Raw genomic sequence first — 18059 nt, 5'->3', positions numbered from 1 at the left:
AAGGCCAAACGAACAGGGCAAAAATTGCACTAGAAGGGTGTGACGAGGGCAGGTGCGATAAAATTTTGCAGGCGTTATCATGGACGGGTGTTTACTTTACCCACACTACACAGATCCGTTGCTCTCCCTAGCCATAGAGGCTTTGGTTTTGACTGATCGTGCTCCTATCCGACCCACAGTGGAGATTTTCCACCATTTGTTCCTATCGACAGGCATCACCTAGTTACTAGAATATTTGGTCGAAGACTATGCCTCGCCGCATATTCTTGCCTATGACAGCAAGTACACATCTATACACTAGCCTGTTTGGCCGAGCTCCTCCCCACTCTGGTTTCGTGCTATAATAGGAGCTAGAACCGGAGGAGCCCAAAAAAGCTGGCCTCCCCCAGCACCCAATTCATCTGGAGAAGCGGTATAAAAAAGGCTTCTATAAATAGTACAGGAGCTAGAACAGTCGGAGCTGCGAAGAGCCCTTCCAAAAGGACATTAGACGGTATCATACATCATCTTACCCAGAGTTACCAAGGTTTTTTTTATATAAAACAGAGGAGAGAGGTAGAGAAAAGGATCATTGTTTCGTGAAACACTCTTTATAAAACTAAAACTTTGACTATTAAGTTGCATGGATACTACATGGAGTAGAATCAACAAAAGCTAAAGCTTTAAATGTAGCCATAAAAAAACAGGATTTTTTTTCCAGTTCAGATATAGCCATAAAAAACCTGGATTCCCGATTCTAGATCTTGATCAGTACTTTTGTACTCCCTCAATTTCAAATTATAATACATTTTAGCTTTTCTAGATACATTATTTTTTTGCTACACATCTAGACATAGCCAATACATCTTATGATTTGGACTGGAATATACATGTATAGCAACGACAAAGCACTTTTAACTGGATAACTGGAAGAGTCTTAGCACAGGCCCCAGTTGAGAAGACTGCTTGAGGTGCTTAGATGAGGATGAAAATTTACTTCGGCTTTCCGGTGAATCTGAGAATCTCACATCTCACAGATCTAAAACTATCCCGTATGATCGCAGAACAAGACGGGAGATATAAGCTCAACTGCGATGCAGTTAGCAAGCTAATCAGAAATCAACTCAACTGCAATGCAGTTAGCAAGCTAATCAGAAATCAACAGTCCATTCGTTTCGTCTATAGGATTAGGATTATTTACTGCTGACTGGTTTAATATGAGAGAAAAATATTGTTCCGGCTTATAATCCACGATCATATACGATCAAGCGAACAGGCTGCAAAATCCCAGGAAGCCAACCACGATGAAGCTGTCGTCTCGATAAACTCATTTCTCCGATCTGGCTCGATGGCAACAGAAGCTTCAAACACAAACGAAACACGCAGATTTCATTCGAGTTGACCTCTCACAAAAGTGCCACTTGCTGAAAGAAATAGAACAAATATGTGATGCACCAACGCATGAATATTCCTCCGAACAGACCAAATAAATCCCACTACGATCAGTCATTCCCCCCACAAGATTTCAGTATCAAACTGACTTTAACAGAACACTCCCAAATTTCCAATCATCACAAACTACTTTTACCATCACCTAAATCATTTCTGTGGCATAAATATGAAAACTATATCGGATGCATACAAAATGTAACGGTAAATATCTTGACATGTGCGATATCCGAAAGGGTTGGCCACCCCACCTATGACACCTCTATACAAAGCCACTCTACAGGCGTCTTCATGGTACCATGGAGGCATGCAATTGCTGCAACTGGAATTTCTGAGTGGCAGCATATCCTGGAATATTCACATCGTACCATTATAGGCCCCGATTGCCTTTCTATACAGGTGAGGGATGAGGGTAGTGCCATCAACCTCTCGATGCACAATATGACCCCTCTTGTGGTCAAAGCGGGTAGTGAACTACAACGATCAAGAACATGATACGTTGCAACCCTTGCTCCTCAGCACTGGCCGTTGGTCAATAGCCATAGCCATCTTGTACAAGCCTGCCCCCATAAATATCCAATACATAGTGTGCCATGATATGCTTGTTCCAATTGCTTGCATCTGATGTCTATGCACCATTGATTCTGAAATAGAGGAGAAGGGCACAACATGTGGGCCAAAAGATGCAACCCACCAAACTTCCAAAATGTGGCTTCACCCTATCACAAGCTTTCATTATCACTGGGGAGGAGGTTGAAGAGACTGTGGTTGGGTGTTATAGTGCGCATATGATTGAGAGTACAAGGGGTTCATCATACTCTGTAAAAAAGTATTACTAGTTATATATATGCAACAAGAGATGGAAACAAAGGATTAAGAATTTGGAAGACAACCACCTGCGACTGTAGGGGGGCAGCGGCAGCCATTCCATAATGAATCTGAGATGACTCATCTTGTGAGGGATCATTATATCCCGCTTGTGTAAACATTCCATGAGATCCATGGGCCATGTGATCCTGGATCAAATCAACAGGTTTAGGAGCATACAAATCCAAGGGACATGCAAAAATGGTTAGGTTACTTGATATAACGGCCATGCACCAATATCACCGCACGGACCTGAGATACAATGTCATTTGTTGTACCAATATGGGAGTATCCAGGATGTGCATTTTGGTTCATATAACTCCCAGAGTATCCAGATTGGGGCGCTTGAGTAAACTCAACGCCATAACCGCCTTGAGAAGCCTGTCGATGGGTAAAAAAAATCTATGAGCCAAAGAACTAAACTTCACAACAATCACATAATTTGCTTGTGTATATGAATCTAGAAAGGGTAAAAAATAACATGTTGTGAAATGTATAGAAACCTGGGTAGAAAATTCTGCAATGTTGTATGGCACATGTGATCCTTGGCTCTTAAAATCATCTACAAAGAAGTCCTAGCAAACAAGCAAAAGAGTATTGTATCAATAAAGAGTACAAGAAGATAATAATGCCAGGCATCACTTATTGCCAATACCTGAGACATCCCACCAATGGAAAAACCATCACGGAATGTTTGACTTAGTCCTTGGACAGGCATCTAAGTTGAAAAGAAAAATGTCACTATGTGACTATTGTTATTGCATATGTATTATAAGATAGAAAAACAAACCTGTGTCATTAATCCGGTTTGGGACATTTGGGCTCCACCAGAAGGCTGACTACTCGGATTCTCCATGCCAGTGTAGTTAAAGTTTGACCCAATGCCCCCCATAGCTTGCTGGGAGTTCTGTTGATGAGCAAGGTGACCACCAATAGGCCCACCAGTACTTGAACGAGGCACCCCAAAGTTTCTACTTCCAGGTTGATGCAACGGTGGAACAGCTCCAATGGGCCCATGCAAACCCCGGGTCGGAATCGCATATGGTTGAGAATGTGGAGCCCCAGGAAATGGAGGAAAAGGCATACGAGGTACAGCATAGCCTGCTGGGTGCACACCAGGCTTATGCACCCCATTTGGAGGGCCATAAGGAACAAATGATTGTCCTGCTTTCGAGCAGGGAGTCAGAGGGTGAACCGTAACTATCTATGTAAAACAAATATAACATGAACATGTAAACTGTGCATACCTTTCCCCCTGCCACTTCTCTTATCTGCTGCTTGGCTTGAGGCCCCAGCCCCATGCATAACACCTTGACCACCGCCCAGGAACAATCTCCGGTCATTATATATCTGCTTACCAAATAGCATTGATTGAAGTAGAAAAACAAACATGACATGACACCTTGCAGCAGTCATCTGAGGGCAAAGCATTCACCTTTTTTGGCTTCTGAAATTGCACCATACTCTGCTTTAAGTTGTTCAAAGGCCCTTCTACCAAGCACTCATGCTCCTAAATACACAAGTTATGTATGTAAAATTCAAAACAGAAAAAAGTAATATTGTTCTTCACTGGTCATACTGTTAATAACAACAGAAATAACAGTAACAACAATCCCAAATCAGAGTTCAAATGTATGAAATAGCTTACCTTGTAATGTGTCAACAAGCTATTCCAAAGTGGCTGCTTGCTTAGTACTTTTGGATTACCAAGAATAACTATGCCATAACGTGCACGAGTTAACGCAACATTTAACCTGCGCGGATCATTGAGAAACCCAATTCCCTGAAAGAGCATAGAAGGCATAAATTTACACAACAGTTTGCTACTTAAGCACAAAGAGGCGAGGGCATGTTTGGCTGCCTGCATTAACTTGTATCCAGGATTGTGCAATGCAGTTTGTCCATGTTTGGTTGCCTGCAAAGGGTCTTGCACAGGATTGCACAGTGCTCAAAGCAGGTCCAAAGCAGCATTACCTAATACGCCAGATTTGGTCCATATTAGGCAATGCAGATTTGCACAAGCCGACAGGCACACAAATGAAACTCTCACCTACCATAAGGCACGCCAGATTTGGAGGTGACTACATGCAACAATGTAAGCAACCAAACATAATTTTACCAAACAGGGCTCGCCTGTGCAGGAAAAAACCAAACACCAAGACACTGCATACGTTTATGTCGGTTTGGGTTCTGCTGCATAAGTTCTAATGCAGGCTAAGGCTCATGCAAGCAACCAATCACACACTAAGCTACAAGCATGACAGTACAATGATTGCAAATGAAAAGGATGAACGCCGCAGAGATAAAAATAAATAAATGATCAATGGATACCCCATCCAGGAATACTCCACATCAACACAGCCTTGATGGTTTCATGCATCAACTGCTTATACTACACACACAAGGAACTCCATACTGAACAAAACCCAGACAGCTGCAGATTGACCACAGCCATTCATCATGATTAAATTGGCAAACCACCACAAAGTGACATAGTACTTCTACATCATAAACATCAAATGAATAAAACTGCAAAGGAGCATACCTGGTGCTCATTGCTTCTAACACAAGATAGAATAATATAGTCTTTCTCTCTACCCTGAAATGAGTCTACACTAGCAACCTGCAAGAGGTATAAAACTTAACCAAAGCAACCTTCTATAAGACGGATTAAAGCTATGTTTTTACAAGTTTTATGGTCGACCTCGATTTCCTTGTAAAGTTGTTGGCGAAGAGAGCCATTCCTTGACATGTAATTTACGATGTATGCCCTTTGTCCTTCATAAGGTGTGATAACTCCAATCTGTGTGTTAAAAATGCATGAGTTCAGGCCGTCTCAGGGATTTTGACTTCATATAAACTAAAGAATATCTGGTCATGAGATGATCAGACACACAATGAGTAAAAATACCTGGCTTGGTACAACACCACTTCTTAAAAATGTTGTTACAATTTTTTCAACATTTGCAGCTTCAGTTCTATTGAGATACGATGTCCCACTAGCACTGATCTCTTCTTGTCCCATCTGCAGAAATTTGTATAAATATGCAGCACATCCAAATAAGGAAGAGTTTGTGTATGAAACATAATAATATTTCGACAATTATCAAAGAAGCTACCTGCACATAGAAGAACATAGGCCGATTTGGAACAGGCCAAGGAAAATCAATTCCAGACGATTGCCTCTCATTAACAGTCACTCCATTTTGCAGTGTGCCTTCATAGAAGCAGTTGGATGGAAACTCTGAGAGGCAAGGATGCATTCTATACTGGACCTATAAATCAGAGATGATTTGAGTTAGAATTATCGCTGATGGAATAGATTTATCAGCTCACTTCTAAATGTAACTACTAATCATGGCAATGCCATTGTTTAAGTTTTGACATAACTTAACAGATTGATAACAGCATGAAAAATCAGATATTAACATCACCATGAATTCATTTACGTGAAGTACAAAAAGCTCAAGGCCATAGATTGTTGACACGCCTCAGCAACCAAGTAACTCGATGGTTCTTTCAGAAAATGTATATTTTTACTTTACCATCAAATATATATTCCATATAAAAAAGGTTAGGTGCTTGCGTGCCAAACACAGCGCTATGATAGCATGGATATGTTCCATATAAAAATCTAACACCCCCCTCCGTCCCAAAATATAAGCGTTTTTTTATTTTGTCCTAAGTGAAACTACCCTAAGTTTGACCAAATTCGTAGAGAAGAGAGTATTAACACCTACCATATCAAAGAAGTAAATTATAAAAAATAGTTGCATAATGGATCTAATAATGTTCATTTGATATCATAAATATTATTTTTCTTTTTATAAACTTACAAACTTGTGACAGAGGGAGTACAAAAACAATAGTTTCCAAAATGTCTAATGAGAGGAATAATTATCTCTACAGAAATATGTAACTGCTAGAAGCCTAGAACTAAAACAATAAGGCAAGAAAAATCATAGCCAAAGTTGCAGGATGAAGCAGGGAAAGAATAATAACACCGAGGTAGCACTGTTGAGGCATAATACATCAGATGCAATTTATTACCTGTAGCCTGAATGGCTTCACTCCAAGGATAACAAGGCGTTCAAAGAGAGATTGTGCTAACCCTGCACGGGCTGCTTTTTTGCACATGATGACTGGACCCAGTTGGCAATGATCTCCGACAAGGACAACCTACAATCGCAAGAGTATAAATAAAGGATAATAAAATAAAACAAAAATATATATATTTTTACCTGCTTGACACCAAGCACCAAAGGAATAAGGCATTCAGGTTCTGTCGCCTGTGTGGACTCATCAATAAGAACCTGACAATAAAGTTCACTGTTGCCTCAGGACATATTACACAATAGGAATCATTGTTAACCTGAGACAGCAGGAGGTGATAATAATTACTTGTCGGAAACGAAAGTTTGAAAGACGAGGATCTCCAGCACCAACACAGGTGCAACAAATGACATCGGCACTCTGCAGTATCTCTCTTTCAGTGGCACGCTTTAGTGCCTTGTACTTCTTCTCATCACTGCTGGACAATTCACCTGCAATAGTATAATATGGATGTAAGAATACTCGCTCAATAATCTCTGCACATCACATCCCTCAAAAATGCTTGATTGTGGCACAATGGTATCACAATACTTAAACATGGATTACCTTGTTCATCTTTCAGTTGCTGTAGCTTGTGCAATTCACTCTTTTCAGAGGTATCAAGGTGCCTAACCTGCAAGATTTTACATAAGCATCAGTTACATCAATAGAAAGATTAATTTCCATAAAAGCAACAAAAGGAAGTACCTGATAATGAAGTGTCAGATGCTCAACAGGAGACGAAACAGCTTCTCTAGATTTTGCACACAGCCTGACAACCTGTAGCACGTAATCAAAATTAATTACAGAAATCACTAAATACCGAATCAATATCAGGACAACAGAACCAACAGAAGTTGGATACTGAAAAGGTGGGCACAGCGGGTGGAATGGGTAATTCTGTTATTTATCATGCTATGATTATTCACAAATTCTTAGTTGAATATCATTATCATATACTACTGGAATACTCGTGACAGGTTCACACTGCAGTCAACCATACAGACAATGCTCGGTTAACCCTCCAAATAGTTTTGGCATACAACTATAAATATAAAACAAGTTGGAGAACTGCAGAAATTTAAATAAGATTTCAATGATACCTTGAGACCGGTTGAGCTTATCTTCTCTGCCAACTGATCAACTGCAACATTACTTGGGGCACATACAAGAACCTACAAATTTGACAAAATTAGAGGCCAGAAAATTCTCCCTATATATATCACCAAATCAAACAGCATACTTTTAATAATCCTATACCTGTCCTTGACCTTGTTTTGCCATGTGATACACAATTGCAGCAGATGTGACAGTTTTTCCAGTGCCAGGTGGACCTTGAATCAAACTAACTGGCTTCTGCAGGACACTTTTAACTGCTAAAACCTGAACACACACCAAATAATACAGAAGACAACATCAGATCAAACAGTCAATAATAATATACACAGATCATAACAGCAGCCAGCTTGCGAAGCTGCACCCAAAATTGAAAATATATAATATTCACAGCTTGTCCCAGAACAGAAGACAACCATGTTAATCAAAGGCATGAAGTACCACGTGAAAAGAAAACATGACAAGCAAAAAAAAAGATAGGAAACATACATACATACATATATATATATATATATATATATATATATATATATATAATGTACCTGGGAAGCATTTAGTTCTGGAAGTCCAGGTGCACCAAAGCGTCTTGGCAGGGTATTACGTATTATTTGATGCTCAACTTCATGTCCCAAAAGGTGATGGTATATGTATCTGTGTGAGAGAACGGACACAGTAAAACTTTGTTAATAGTGATACAACTATAACAAACACTTCAGAAGAGCGGAATTATACAAGAATGAATGAACTAAATAAAATCTTATTACAGCTACTAAGAATATTCTGCAGTATGCACATAGTTAACCAATGAAACAGTGTATGTATCAGAAACAATCAAATAGTTCGCCAACCAATAATATTTGAAGTGCTTTTGGATTTGATGAAGTTATTGTTGGCTGCCAGAGGGCAGCTTGGCCAACAGGCCGCTTGGATTGTATTGCAAAAATGACTTAGGGATACAAAGATGCTAACCACTGCATATATAGGCAAGTGGTGTACCTACTTCTTAGCATATTCTAACTGCATAAAGCAGATGCTATGATTCCTACTTGGTTGCCAAGGCACCATGATCAACTTGGTTGCCAAGGAAACACATTACAGAGAATAGTAAATATCTTATAGCAGGTAACATGAAAAACAAGAACACTAGGCTAACTACTGACAATTCTCCCCTTTAGCCTTGTGGTCCTTGGAAGTGATATGCTTGAGCCCAATTCTTCCCCTCATCTCTTCAAATTTTGATCTTCCAAGAGACTTGGTTAGAATGTCAGCCAGCTGATTAGTGGTGGATATGTGATCAGCCTTGATACTTCCATCTTCCAAGCAGTTTCTAATGAAATGGTACTTGATTCTGATGTGTTTACTGCGCTCATGAAAGACTGGATTCTTGGCTAGAGCAAGTGCAGACTTACTGTCAACCTTCAGTTCAACCACTTCCACATTCCTTCCAAGGAGGTCTGCTAGCAACCTGGATAGCCAAATAGCTTGTTTTGCAGCTGTGGTAGTGGCAATGTACTCAGCTTCACAACTAGATAGAGCTACCACCTTCTGCTTCACAGACTGCCAGCATACAAGATTGCTTCCCAGGAAGAACAGAGTGCCACTAGTGCTTTTGCTGGTGTCAATGTCCCCAGCCAAGTCACTGTCGCAGTATCCAACAAACCTTGCTCTCCCTGGAGCTTTAGTGTAGTGAAGTCCGAATTCCAGAGTACCAGCCACATATCTCAGGATGCGCTTGATGGCAGCTTGGTGCTCTGCTGTTGGTCTTTCCATGAACCGACTGACAAAGCCAACTGAGAAGGCTAAGTCAGGTCTTGTGTGGACCAAGTATCGCAGGCTGCCCACCAATCTTCTGTATTGGGTAGGATCAACTTCTTCAGCCGTGCTCTGCCTGCTCAACCTCAGCCGTTCCTCCATTGGTGTATGGGCAGGGTTGCAGGCATCCATGCCTCCTAGCTCAAGGATCCTCTTGGCATAATGGGTCTGCCTCAGAGTGATCCCAGCTGAATCTTGATGTACTTCGACTCCCAGGTAGAAAGACAGAAGGCCGAGGTCGCTCATGTCGAAGACCTTCTTCATCTGAGCCTTGAAACCTTCTATGGCTTGAGTGCTGGCACCGGTGATGATCAAATCATCAACATAGACACCGATCAGCAGCAGCTCCTCCCCTGTTCCTCGCCTGTACATCGCAGCTTCATGGTCGCTTTGCTGGAAACCCATCTCCTTGAGGGTGGCATCCAGCTTGGCGTTCCAAGCTCGAGGAGCCTGCCGCAGGCCATACAGAGCCTTGCGCAGACGGTACACCATCTTCTCCTTCCCGGCGACGGTGAAGCCAGACGGCTGCTTCACATACACCTCCTCCTTGAGGTCGCCGTTGAGGAAAGCAGATTTGACGTCCATGTGGTGGACGCGCCATCCTTCTTGGGCTGCCAGCGCGAGGAGAACTCGGACGGATTCCATGCGCGCCACGGGAGCAAACGCGTCGTCGAAGTCGATCCCTTCCTGCTGGACGAAGCCCCGCGCCACCAAACGCGCCTTGTACTTGGTCACCGCGCCCCGCTCGTCCTTCTTGAGCTTGTAGACCCACTTCAGAGTGATGGGCCGATGACCGGGAGGAAGCTCCACAAGTTCCCAAGTGCAGTTCTGCTCAACTGCCTTGATCTCCTGCTCCATGGCGGCCTGCCAGGCAGGATCGCCTTCAGCCTCCGTGAAGTTGGCTGGCTCGCCGGCGTGCGTGAGATGAAGCTCGGCGAAGAGACGTGAAGCCGGCAGCGGTGTGGGTGCGTCCCCGATGATGTTGGGCATGGTACGGTACCGCAGCTGCTCGCCACCGTAGGAGGCATCAAGGCGATCGTCGTCGTCCTCGAGCGGTGACGCGAACTCAACTGGGTCCGCCTGCTCTGTTTCTGCTGCTGGTGAAGCAGAGGAAGCTGGTGAAGTAGAGGAAGCTTGTGGATCATGCTCCCCTGGAGCTGGTGACGGCGTGTGCGGCGGGGCTCCGTCTGTGTCGACTCCCCAGAACTCGATGTCGAAGTCACTGGAGGCGGAAGCAGACGTCCCGGCGGCCGAATTGGACCAATCCCAGCCGCGCCCTTCATCAAACACCACGTCGCGGCTCACCTTCACGCGTCCCGTCACCGGATCGAGGACCCGATAGGCCTTGGCGCCCTCGGCGTAGCCGATGAAGACCCCAGCCTTGCCGCGGTCGTCGAGCTTGCGCAGGTGTCCGAGCTCCCTTGTGTAGGCGACGCAGCCGAATGTACGCAGGTAGCTCACCGCCGGCGCTCGTCCATGCCAGGCTTCATGGGGGGTCTTGCCTTGCAAGCTTCTTGTTGGCGCGCGGTTGAGCAGATGCACCGCCGTCATTACCGCCTCCCCCCAGAATTTGGCCGGCATGGACCTCTGCTTCAGAAGCGCGCGCGCGGTCGCCACGACCGTCTGATTGCGCCGTTCCACAACACCGTTTTGCTGCGGTGAGTGTGGTGCAGAGTAGTGCCGCTTGACTCCTTCGGCGGCGAAGTACTGCGCTAGCTCGCCGACGGTGAACTCTCCTCCATTGTCGGTCCGCAGTACCTTGAGCTCACGGCCGGTCTCCTTCTCTGCTTCGGCCTTCACCCGCTTCACGGCATCCGCAGCAGCATCCTTGGTCGGCAGAAGCACCGCCCACATGAAGCGGGTGGCGTCGTCCACCATCAGCAAGAAGTAGCGGCGCCCTCCTGGCGTCGCCGGCGTCACCGGCCCACATAGGTCGCCGTGGACGAGGTCCAAGGGCGCCTGCGCGCGGTACTGCGCCTGCTGCGGAAATGGCTTGCGGCGGAGCTTGGTAGTGACGCAGGTGTCGCAGACTTGCTCCGCATGCTTGATCACCGGCATCCCCCTCACCATCTCCTTCTTGCCGAGCTGGTGCAGTGCCTCGAAGCTGAGATGCCCGTAGCGCTCATGCCACCTCCATGACTCGTCCTCTTTCGTGGCGGCAAGACATACCGGCCGCGCGGCCTCCAAGTGCAGGACGTACAACCGACTGGGCCCGCGATGTACCTTGGCGAGAAGACGACTACGCCGGTCCCAGATGCGGAGCACTCCATGATCAATCTCCACCCTGGAGCCTCCTTCGTCGAGCTGCCCCAAACTCATGATCGAGTTCCGGAGCGCTGGGATGTAGAAGACGCCGTGGAGGACGCGCTGATCTCCGTTTTTGGCCTGGAAGACGATGGAGCCGGTCCCCTTGATTTCCACTCGAGACGAGTCGCCGAACCGCACCGTGCCGCGCGCCGTGGTGTCGAGCTCGGCGAAGAGCTCCCGGCGGCCGGTCATGTGATGCGTGGCCCCGCTGTCGAGGTACCATCCGTCGAGCGCCTCCTCGTTGGCGCTGGTGTTGAGGAAGACTCGCGCGCGCGGCTCGTTGATGTCGAGGGAGACCGTGGCCTTGGAGCAGACGGCTTCGTCCTTCTCGTCAAGCTTGAGGAAGCCGTGGGCGAAAAACAGAGCACCATCATCGTCCTCTGCTTCTGCGACGTGAGCAGCTCCGCCACGCCCTCCACCGCGCCTTCCTCCTCGATCACCTCCAACACGGTAGCCTCCTCCGCGTTGGTTGCCACCGCCACCACCGCGGTCACCACCACCACGGCGCGGCTGGCGGCAGTCGCGCGCCCAGTGGCCGCGATCACCACAGTTGAGGCAGGTGTCGTCGTTTACCCCGCGATCGTCGCCACCGCGATTTCCCTTCCCGCGCTGCTTCTTGCCGCCGCGTGGACGACGTCGTGGTTCCTTGCCCGACGCGGAAACGGCAGCCTCCTCCTTCTCCTTGGCACGCCACTGCTCCCTTGTCAGCAGCAGTCCACCGATGGCGGCCGGTTCCGCGTCCAACGCCTCCATGTCGTCCACCGTCTTCAAGCGTCCAGACACCTCCTCGATGGTGAGGTCCTGGAAGTCCAGAAGCGTCTCGATGGCGATCCGGAGCTGAGCGTACTTTGGCGGCACGGCGCGCAGGAGTCTCTCCACCGCGCGCTCTTCATCGATGTCGTTGTCGCCGTGGAGAAGAAGCTGCTGCTTCAGGGCCATCAAGCGAAGGGTGAAGTCCTCGATCTGCTCTCCTGGACGAAAGGCGAGCTTCTCCCAGTCGCTGCGGAGTCGCTGGAGCGTGGCGCGGCGCACTCGATCGACTCCGATTCGCGCGGCGGCGATGGAGTCCCAGGCCTCCTTGGCCGATCCCTTCTCGGACAGCGGCATCTGCATCTCCTGTGGCACGGCGGCGATGATCGCCTCCACCGTGCGCCTGTCCTCATGGTATGGCAGGTCCTGGTACTCGATCGCATCCCAGAGTTGCCGCGCCTGGAGCTTCAGCTTCATGATCGAGGCCCACTCATGGTAATTTGTCTTGTTGAGCATCGGCCAGGTGGAACTTGCGCCAGAGTCCTTGTACACGGTCTGGATCACCGGCGAGCGGCCCCTGGCCCGTCCGCGGCGGCGATCCTGATCCCGATCGGGCGACCGCGTCTGCCTGCGCTCGCGCTCCGGACTCCTCCGCGGAAACGGGCGGCGATCACGCGGCGGATCCTCCTCCACCAACTCTCGACGCAGAGCCGCGGCCGTGGCGGCTGCGTTCCGAGCTGCTGCTGCTGCGGCCTCCGCGGCCTGCTGCGCCTGCGCGGCTGCGGCCTCTGCCGCGGCCAGACGCTGCGCCCGGTGCTCGGCGGCGGCGGCTGCTGCTGCTGCTCTCTCTGCGGAGGTGGCCATGCTCTTCCCTATCTCTCAACCGGCTCTAGATACCAATTGTTGGCTGCCAGAGGGCAGCTTGGCCAACAGGCCGCTTGGATTGTATTGCAAAAATGACTTAGGGATACAAAGATGCTAACCACTGCATATATAGGCAAGTGGTGTACCTACTTCTTAGCATATTCTAACTGCATAAAGCAGATGCTATGATTCCTACTTGGTTGCCAAGGCACCATGATCAACTTGGTTGCCAAGGAAACACATTACAGAGAATAGTAAATATCTTATAGCAGGTAACATGAAAAACAAGAACACTAGGCTAACTACTGACAGTTATTTTCTATCGAAGAGCACAACTTTATAATGCAACGACATGTTCTAATCCTATTCACAAGATCACATATTGAACTCACCCACTGACACTTGTCTCATCCACAGCAAAAGTTTTCATCGCTCCTTGCATCCTATCAAAACTGGTACTCTTCCAAACAAAATCCACACTGAATCCAACGTTTAGCTCAGTAGGCACCCCCTGAAATCCAGGGAAAACGTTACAATAGGATGAGCGAATGCTAAAAAGAAACATGAGAAAAAACATACCGCCTTATACCTGACTAGCACGAAGCTCAAGTGCCACCTCCTCTTGTGCAGTGAGCTTAATCTGAAAGAACAATGTCCTTAGCACAGGCACAAAGATAAAATTGGCCCAATTAAGATTATCAACATGTTTCTAATTACCACATGTCCCACAGATTGCCATGTGGGATGTGAGCTATCACCAGGATATCTCAAGCGTAACTCATCTCCAGGCACAAGCCTCAACTCATTGTCTTCCTAAAATACATAATTGTTTCCCATGTGTTAGGCAAAAGAGTATCACAACGCAATACCAAACATAGTCTACAACAAATCACTATATAATGACAGTATTAATTCACTAATCCCATATATTTCAGTTATTGAACAAACCTTTGGAAAGACAAAGTAAGCTACACGCTTCTTGTTCAACCCAATATCCCACCGGACAGTTACATTATCCTTGCTCTGTGACTCTTTCATCATCTACAACAACATATAAAACAGTAACACAATTCAGTTTTGTGATGGAAAAGATACGAAACATGATCTCGTAATCAGAACACAGTACCTTGTCATAATCAGCCTCAAGCTTTATCAGTGGCGCAAAAACATTTTGGTACTGGCAAAAAAAAGGGGCAGGATATAGTTAGAATGCTAGGTAAAAATATGTGCTTCGACAGATTTGAGAGTAGAAGTAAAGCACCAACAAAAAGTAAGCTCAAGTAATAGAATACAGAACTTTAGAAAGTTTTAACCTGGTAAGCATCTTCATACTTCAAAACAACTGACTGAGGTTCATCATCTACACCAGGCTTTTCAAGATCTTCAAGAGATGCATCAGGATTTGTCTTCCAGAGCTCTTCCACTTTGTTAATTTGCTGAGCACTAATTTGGCGAGCTCTTAGCTGCTCCTGCTCTGAAGGTACCTGGAAGAAAGCAAATTGTTCAACCATCAGAAAGTTACTAGCCATGCACAAATACATGACAGACCGACCTAAGAAATCATCATGAGGAAACACTTGCCTTTACAAGCCACGACAAGAAACACCTGTCATCGATAAGTGGGCACCACTGGCTGAGATCCCAATTCATATCCTTCAGTGCATTAACACTTAAACATGGCTCTCTGCATAATAGAACGACAACATTTTCTGACTTTGCTGAGATAAACCCAAGAAGAAATACATTCCGACAACCACAGTTGTAGCATTCGAGAATTGTTTCTCCCAAAGGGCTATCCTTGTGAAGGCACACTTCCTTATGCTTTGCCCTAACCTGCAAATGATACATGAATGGTTATGACCCTGCACACAGCATTAATTTCATTTATATAGGTAAAGGTAGGTGGAATATTGCGCAGTAAGCATATGCTTAAGAATGAGTAATTTGTATACAAAGCTTATGGTTGACTATAGGTAGCAAGTATATGCTTATAATAGAGTAGGCCAACGGTTGACTGATAGAGCATTGACATCGTAGATCAAGCTAGAAATTCCGCCTCATTGCCAAACCACTGGAGCTTGATTCACATATACTGAATAGAATATCATCACTTTTCTCCCACCCCATTCTCTCCATCCTTCATTTCACTTGTAAATGGACCCATGCCTCAGCTTTTGTATTAAGCATTTTCTGCATGTACTTGTACCAGTACTTGGTTTGCTTGGACAAGCACCATAGCACAAAGTGGCGGGCATCAATGCCAGAACAATGGTGTACTTGCATGCTGTGGGTGGCCTTAATAAGGATAGCAAAGTTGCTTATGGAACACCACAGAGCTTCTCAATAAGGAATCAGGATTGCAATATAATAAGTTGAACAAACAGAGGTGTCACAAAATAGGCTTTCAATGGTTAAGGGACATTTAAAAAAAAAAAAAAAAGATATAGCCCTGTTGCCGTCAAACCATTATGTCCTACTCCTACTCTTATACGGTTTGAGATGGTCTTCACTGAAAATATAATTAAACTGCCAGCAAACTATTTAGACAATGGCTTCAGCAACACCTTGCAAATGAGACATAACAATTAAGACCCTAGCTACCAAATAGGAACGAGATGGTCTTAACTGCAAATACAGTTAGCTTCCTAACGAACTGTTTAAACAATATTGCCAAGGACCCTTTGCAAATGAGTCTGGACAATTAAGATCCGAGCAACCAAAAGAGGAACCACATTCACAAAATATAGCAACCATTCCAATAGCGCAAAAAATCAAAATTCAATACTGCACAGCAAAACCAAACACGCACATCTAGCAATCGTCGCATTCCCAACATCTCCCAGAGATACAACAAGTATACTCCACACTTGCTTATTCTAAACCTAATTCAAGAGATAATTAACATGGCATTAGCTTCAAAGTTATTTTATCTATAATAATTATTTCCACCAGAAAACGTTCCAAGTATAAAGCCACATCAATGCAGCGCAGCCACCAGGATTATAAAAAATTACAGCAAGTAGATACACCGCCACTATCACATACCATAAAAAATACAAAATCTAACTAATAACTGACCACCTCCTTAGCCACTCCCACATATATAATACAAAAACATGCTACCACAACGTCTGAACATTAGTTTACTAGTAGAGCCATAAAGTGCAGCCCAATAAACTAATAAAGCATGATGTCTTCTTTTAACAACCAAAAAGACTAAAATTGATCCAGAGTGGTAAAATTGATCCAGAGTGGTAGAATTTTGTGAGACAGAGCTCTCACCCAGTTCAGTTTCTAAGCAATTATCAACAAGTTTGTAAGACAGAGCTCACTCGTTCAGTTTCTAAGTAATTATCAGCAAATTAAAAGCTCACTAGTCTTGATCTTAAATTCTAACAAAGCTATGTCTATGTCATGACAAAAGGTAAGCAGACAAACCAGGTGATTGACAATGTGGGAGCCAGAGGTGTTCCCCCGCGAGTTACAGAACCACTTGCGGCAGGAGGGCACGTTGCACCTCGCCACGCACGCAGGGTTGTGGATCCCGCAGTACCGGCAGGCGTGTTCCACGAAGTCTCCCTTGCCGTAGTCGTACCCGTCCTCCCCGGCGCCGGCTCCTACAGGCTCCTCGAAGCTGAGTGCGGCAACCCCGGAGGCGAGCCCATCCGCCGCAGCCGACGAGCGCGCCTTGGAGGCGGACCGCGGCGACGGCGAGGAGGAGGAGGCCGGCGGGGTGGGGACGTCCTGAGGCGTGAGATCGGGTTCCGGGGAGGCCGCGTCGGACGGCGGCGGCGGCGGGGCAGGCCACGACGAGGACGACGCGCCGGCGCCGGGGACGGAGGACGTTAGCGGCGTGGATCGAGGCGGCGGTTGGGAGAGCTCTGGGAAGTCGGGGTAATCGAAGTCGTCCCCCTGCGTGTTGAACTCGAGAAAAGTGTAGGCGTCGCCGGCGGCGGAGGCGTCCGGCTGCGAGGCCGTCTCATAGAGGTCAACCGCGGCAGCGGCGGAGGAGGGCGGCTGCGTCGCCATCCCCGGCGGTTAGGGTTAGGGTTTTGTCGCTAGCGGAGGAACGGAGGTAGGGCTTGGGAAGACGGGGCGAATCGGGGAAGGAAGGGGAGAGGACGACTCGGGGAGGATGGTGGTGAAGAGGGTGGGGGTCTGTTTTTTTTTTTTTTGATTTTCTTTTTTCTTATAACCGTGCGGGGTGGTGTTTGATCTGGGGAGGCTGCTGGGTGCACGAGAGAAGTGGAGAGGGACCGGTACCTACGAGTCTACGCTCCGACGACTACGCGTTGGTACGCTGCGTGACAGCCTGAGCCGGTGAGGGACTTTTTCTCAGGCCATTATACTGTGGCTGGTCGCTCGGCCCACCGGCCTGGTGTGGGCGTGTGGCCTAGCTAGATGCGCTGTTCAGCCCACGAAAAGAAAAGGTGGCGGTGGGTGGGCCCAACTGGTAAATGCCCTGTTGTTTCCCATCGCTCTGGATTCTGATGCGCTGTTCATCCCAGGAAAAGAAAAAAAAGTAGCGGCTGCACACTCATTCATTAAACTACCTCTGTCTTGCAATTCCTAGGATGATCAACAACCTATATGCAATTCTAGCCTCGAGATAAGCACTAAGCTATGTCACTATAATTGAAAGTTTTAGCTCAGTTTTCTCCTTAGGATGACAAGTCCTAATATCACCACTTTATGAATTGAACAACAAAAGTAAATGCACAATAGTAGAGAGAGTGAAAATGCAGATGATCTATTTAGATATGCAACTAGATTTTTGTCAAGTATATTAATATCTCTACCGCTAAAGAGTTATGCAACATAGG

General features: G+C 46.4%; 1 protein-coding gene across 3 annotated transcripts; it reads right to left on the bottom strand.

Moving 5' to 3' along the window:
* Positions 1 to 1540: 1540 nt before the first annotated feature.
* LOC136542341 (regulator of nonsense transcripts 1 homolog) lies at positions 1541 to 17412 on the bottom strand. Of its 3 annotated transcripts, XM_066534727.1 has the most exons (29): positions 16675 to 17412; positions 14818 to 15069; positions 14550 to 14720; positions 14363 to 14413; positions 14185 to 14277; positions 13954 to 14049; positions 13826 to 13876; positions 13629 to 13747; positions 8046 to 8154; positions 7648 to 7770; positions 7491 to 7562; positions 7096 to 7167; positions 6955 to 7021; positions 6697 to 6839; positions 6537 to 6608; positions 6346 to 6474; positions 5415 to 5570; positions 5207 to 5320; positions 5000 to 5098; positions 4841 to 4918; positions 3944 to 4078; positions 3731 to 3805; positions 3543 to 3645; positions 3086 to 3459; positions 2951 to 3013; positions 2799 to 2870; positions 2548 to 2676; positions 2325 to 2444; positions 1541 to 2247 (listed from the first exon to the last, which is right to left on the bottom strand). In XM_066534727.1, the coding sequence occupies exons 1-29, from the start codon at positions 17263 to 17265 to the stop codon at positions 2167 to 2169; spliced, it is 3810 nt and encodes a 1269-aa protein (XP_066390824.1). In that variant the 5' UTR covers positions 17266 to 17412; the 3' UTR covers positions 1541 to 2166. The 3 variants fall into 3 exon arrangements, with proteins under 3 accessions (XP_066390824.1, XP_066390825.1, XP_066390826.1); XM_066534728.1 differs by lacking the exon at positions 2951 to 3013; XM_066534729.1 differs by lacking the exon at positions 4841 to 4918.
* Between the last annotated feature and the right edge of the window lie 647 nt (positions 17413 to 18059).

This window comes from Miscanthus floridulus, chromosome 3 (assembly GCF_019320115.1).
Source record: "Miscanthus floridulus cultivar M001 chromosome 3, ASM1932011v1, whole genome shotgun sequence".
NCBI classification, from domain to species: Eukaryota; Viridiplantae; Streptophyta; class Magnoliopsida; order Poales; family Poaceae; genus Miscanthus; species Miscanthus floridulus.
Note: the sequence above shows the minus strand (reverse complement) of the source record. Positions and strands in the feature narration are given on the sequence as shown.

Coding starts and splice junctions, on each gene's coding strand:
- LOC136542341 (XM_066534727.1), bottom strand. CDS start 17,265: ATGGCGACGCAGCCGCCCTCCTCCGCCGCTGCCGCGGTTGACCTCTAT. Junction 7,771..8,045: donor CAGAACTAAATGCTTCCCAG/GTACATTATATA, acceptor GTGTGTGTTCAG/GTTTTAGCAGTTAAAAGTGT. Junction 7,563..7,647: donor CAAAACAAGGTCAAGGACAG/GTATAGGATTAT, acceptor TCAAATTTGTAG/GTTCTTGTATGTGCCCCAAG.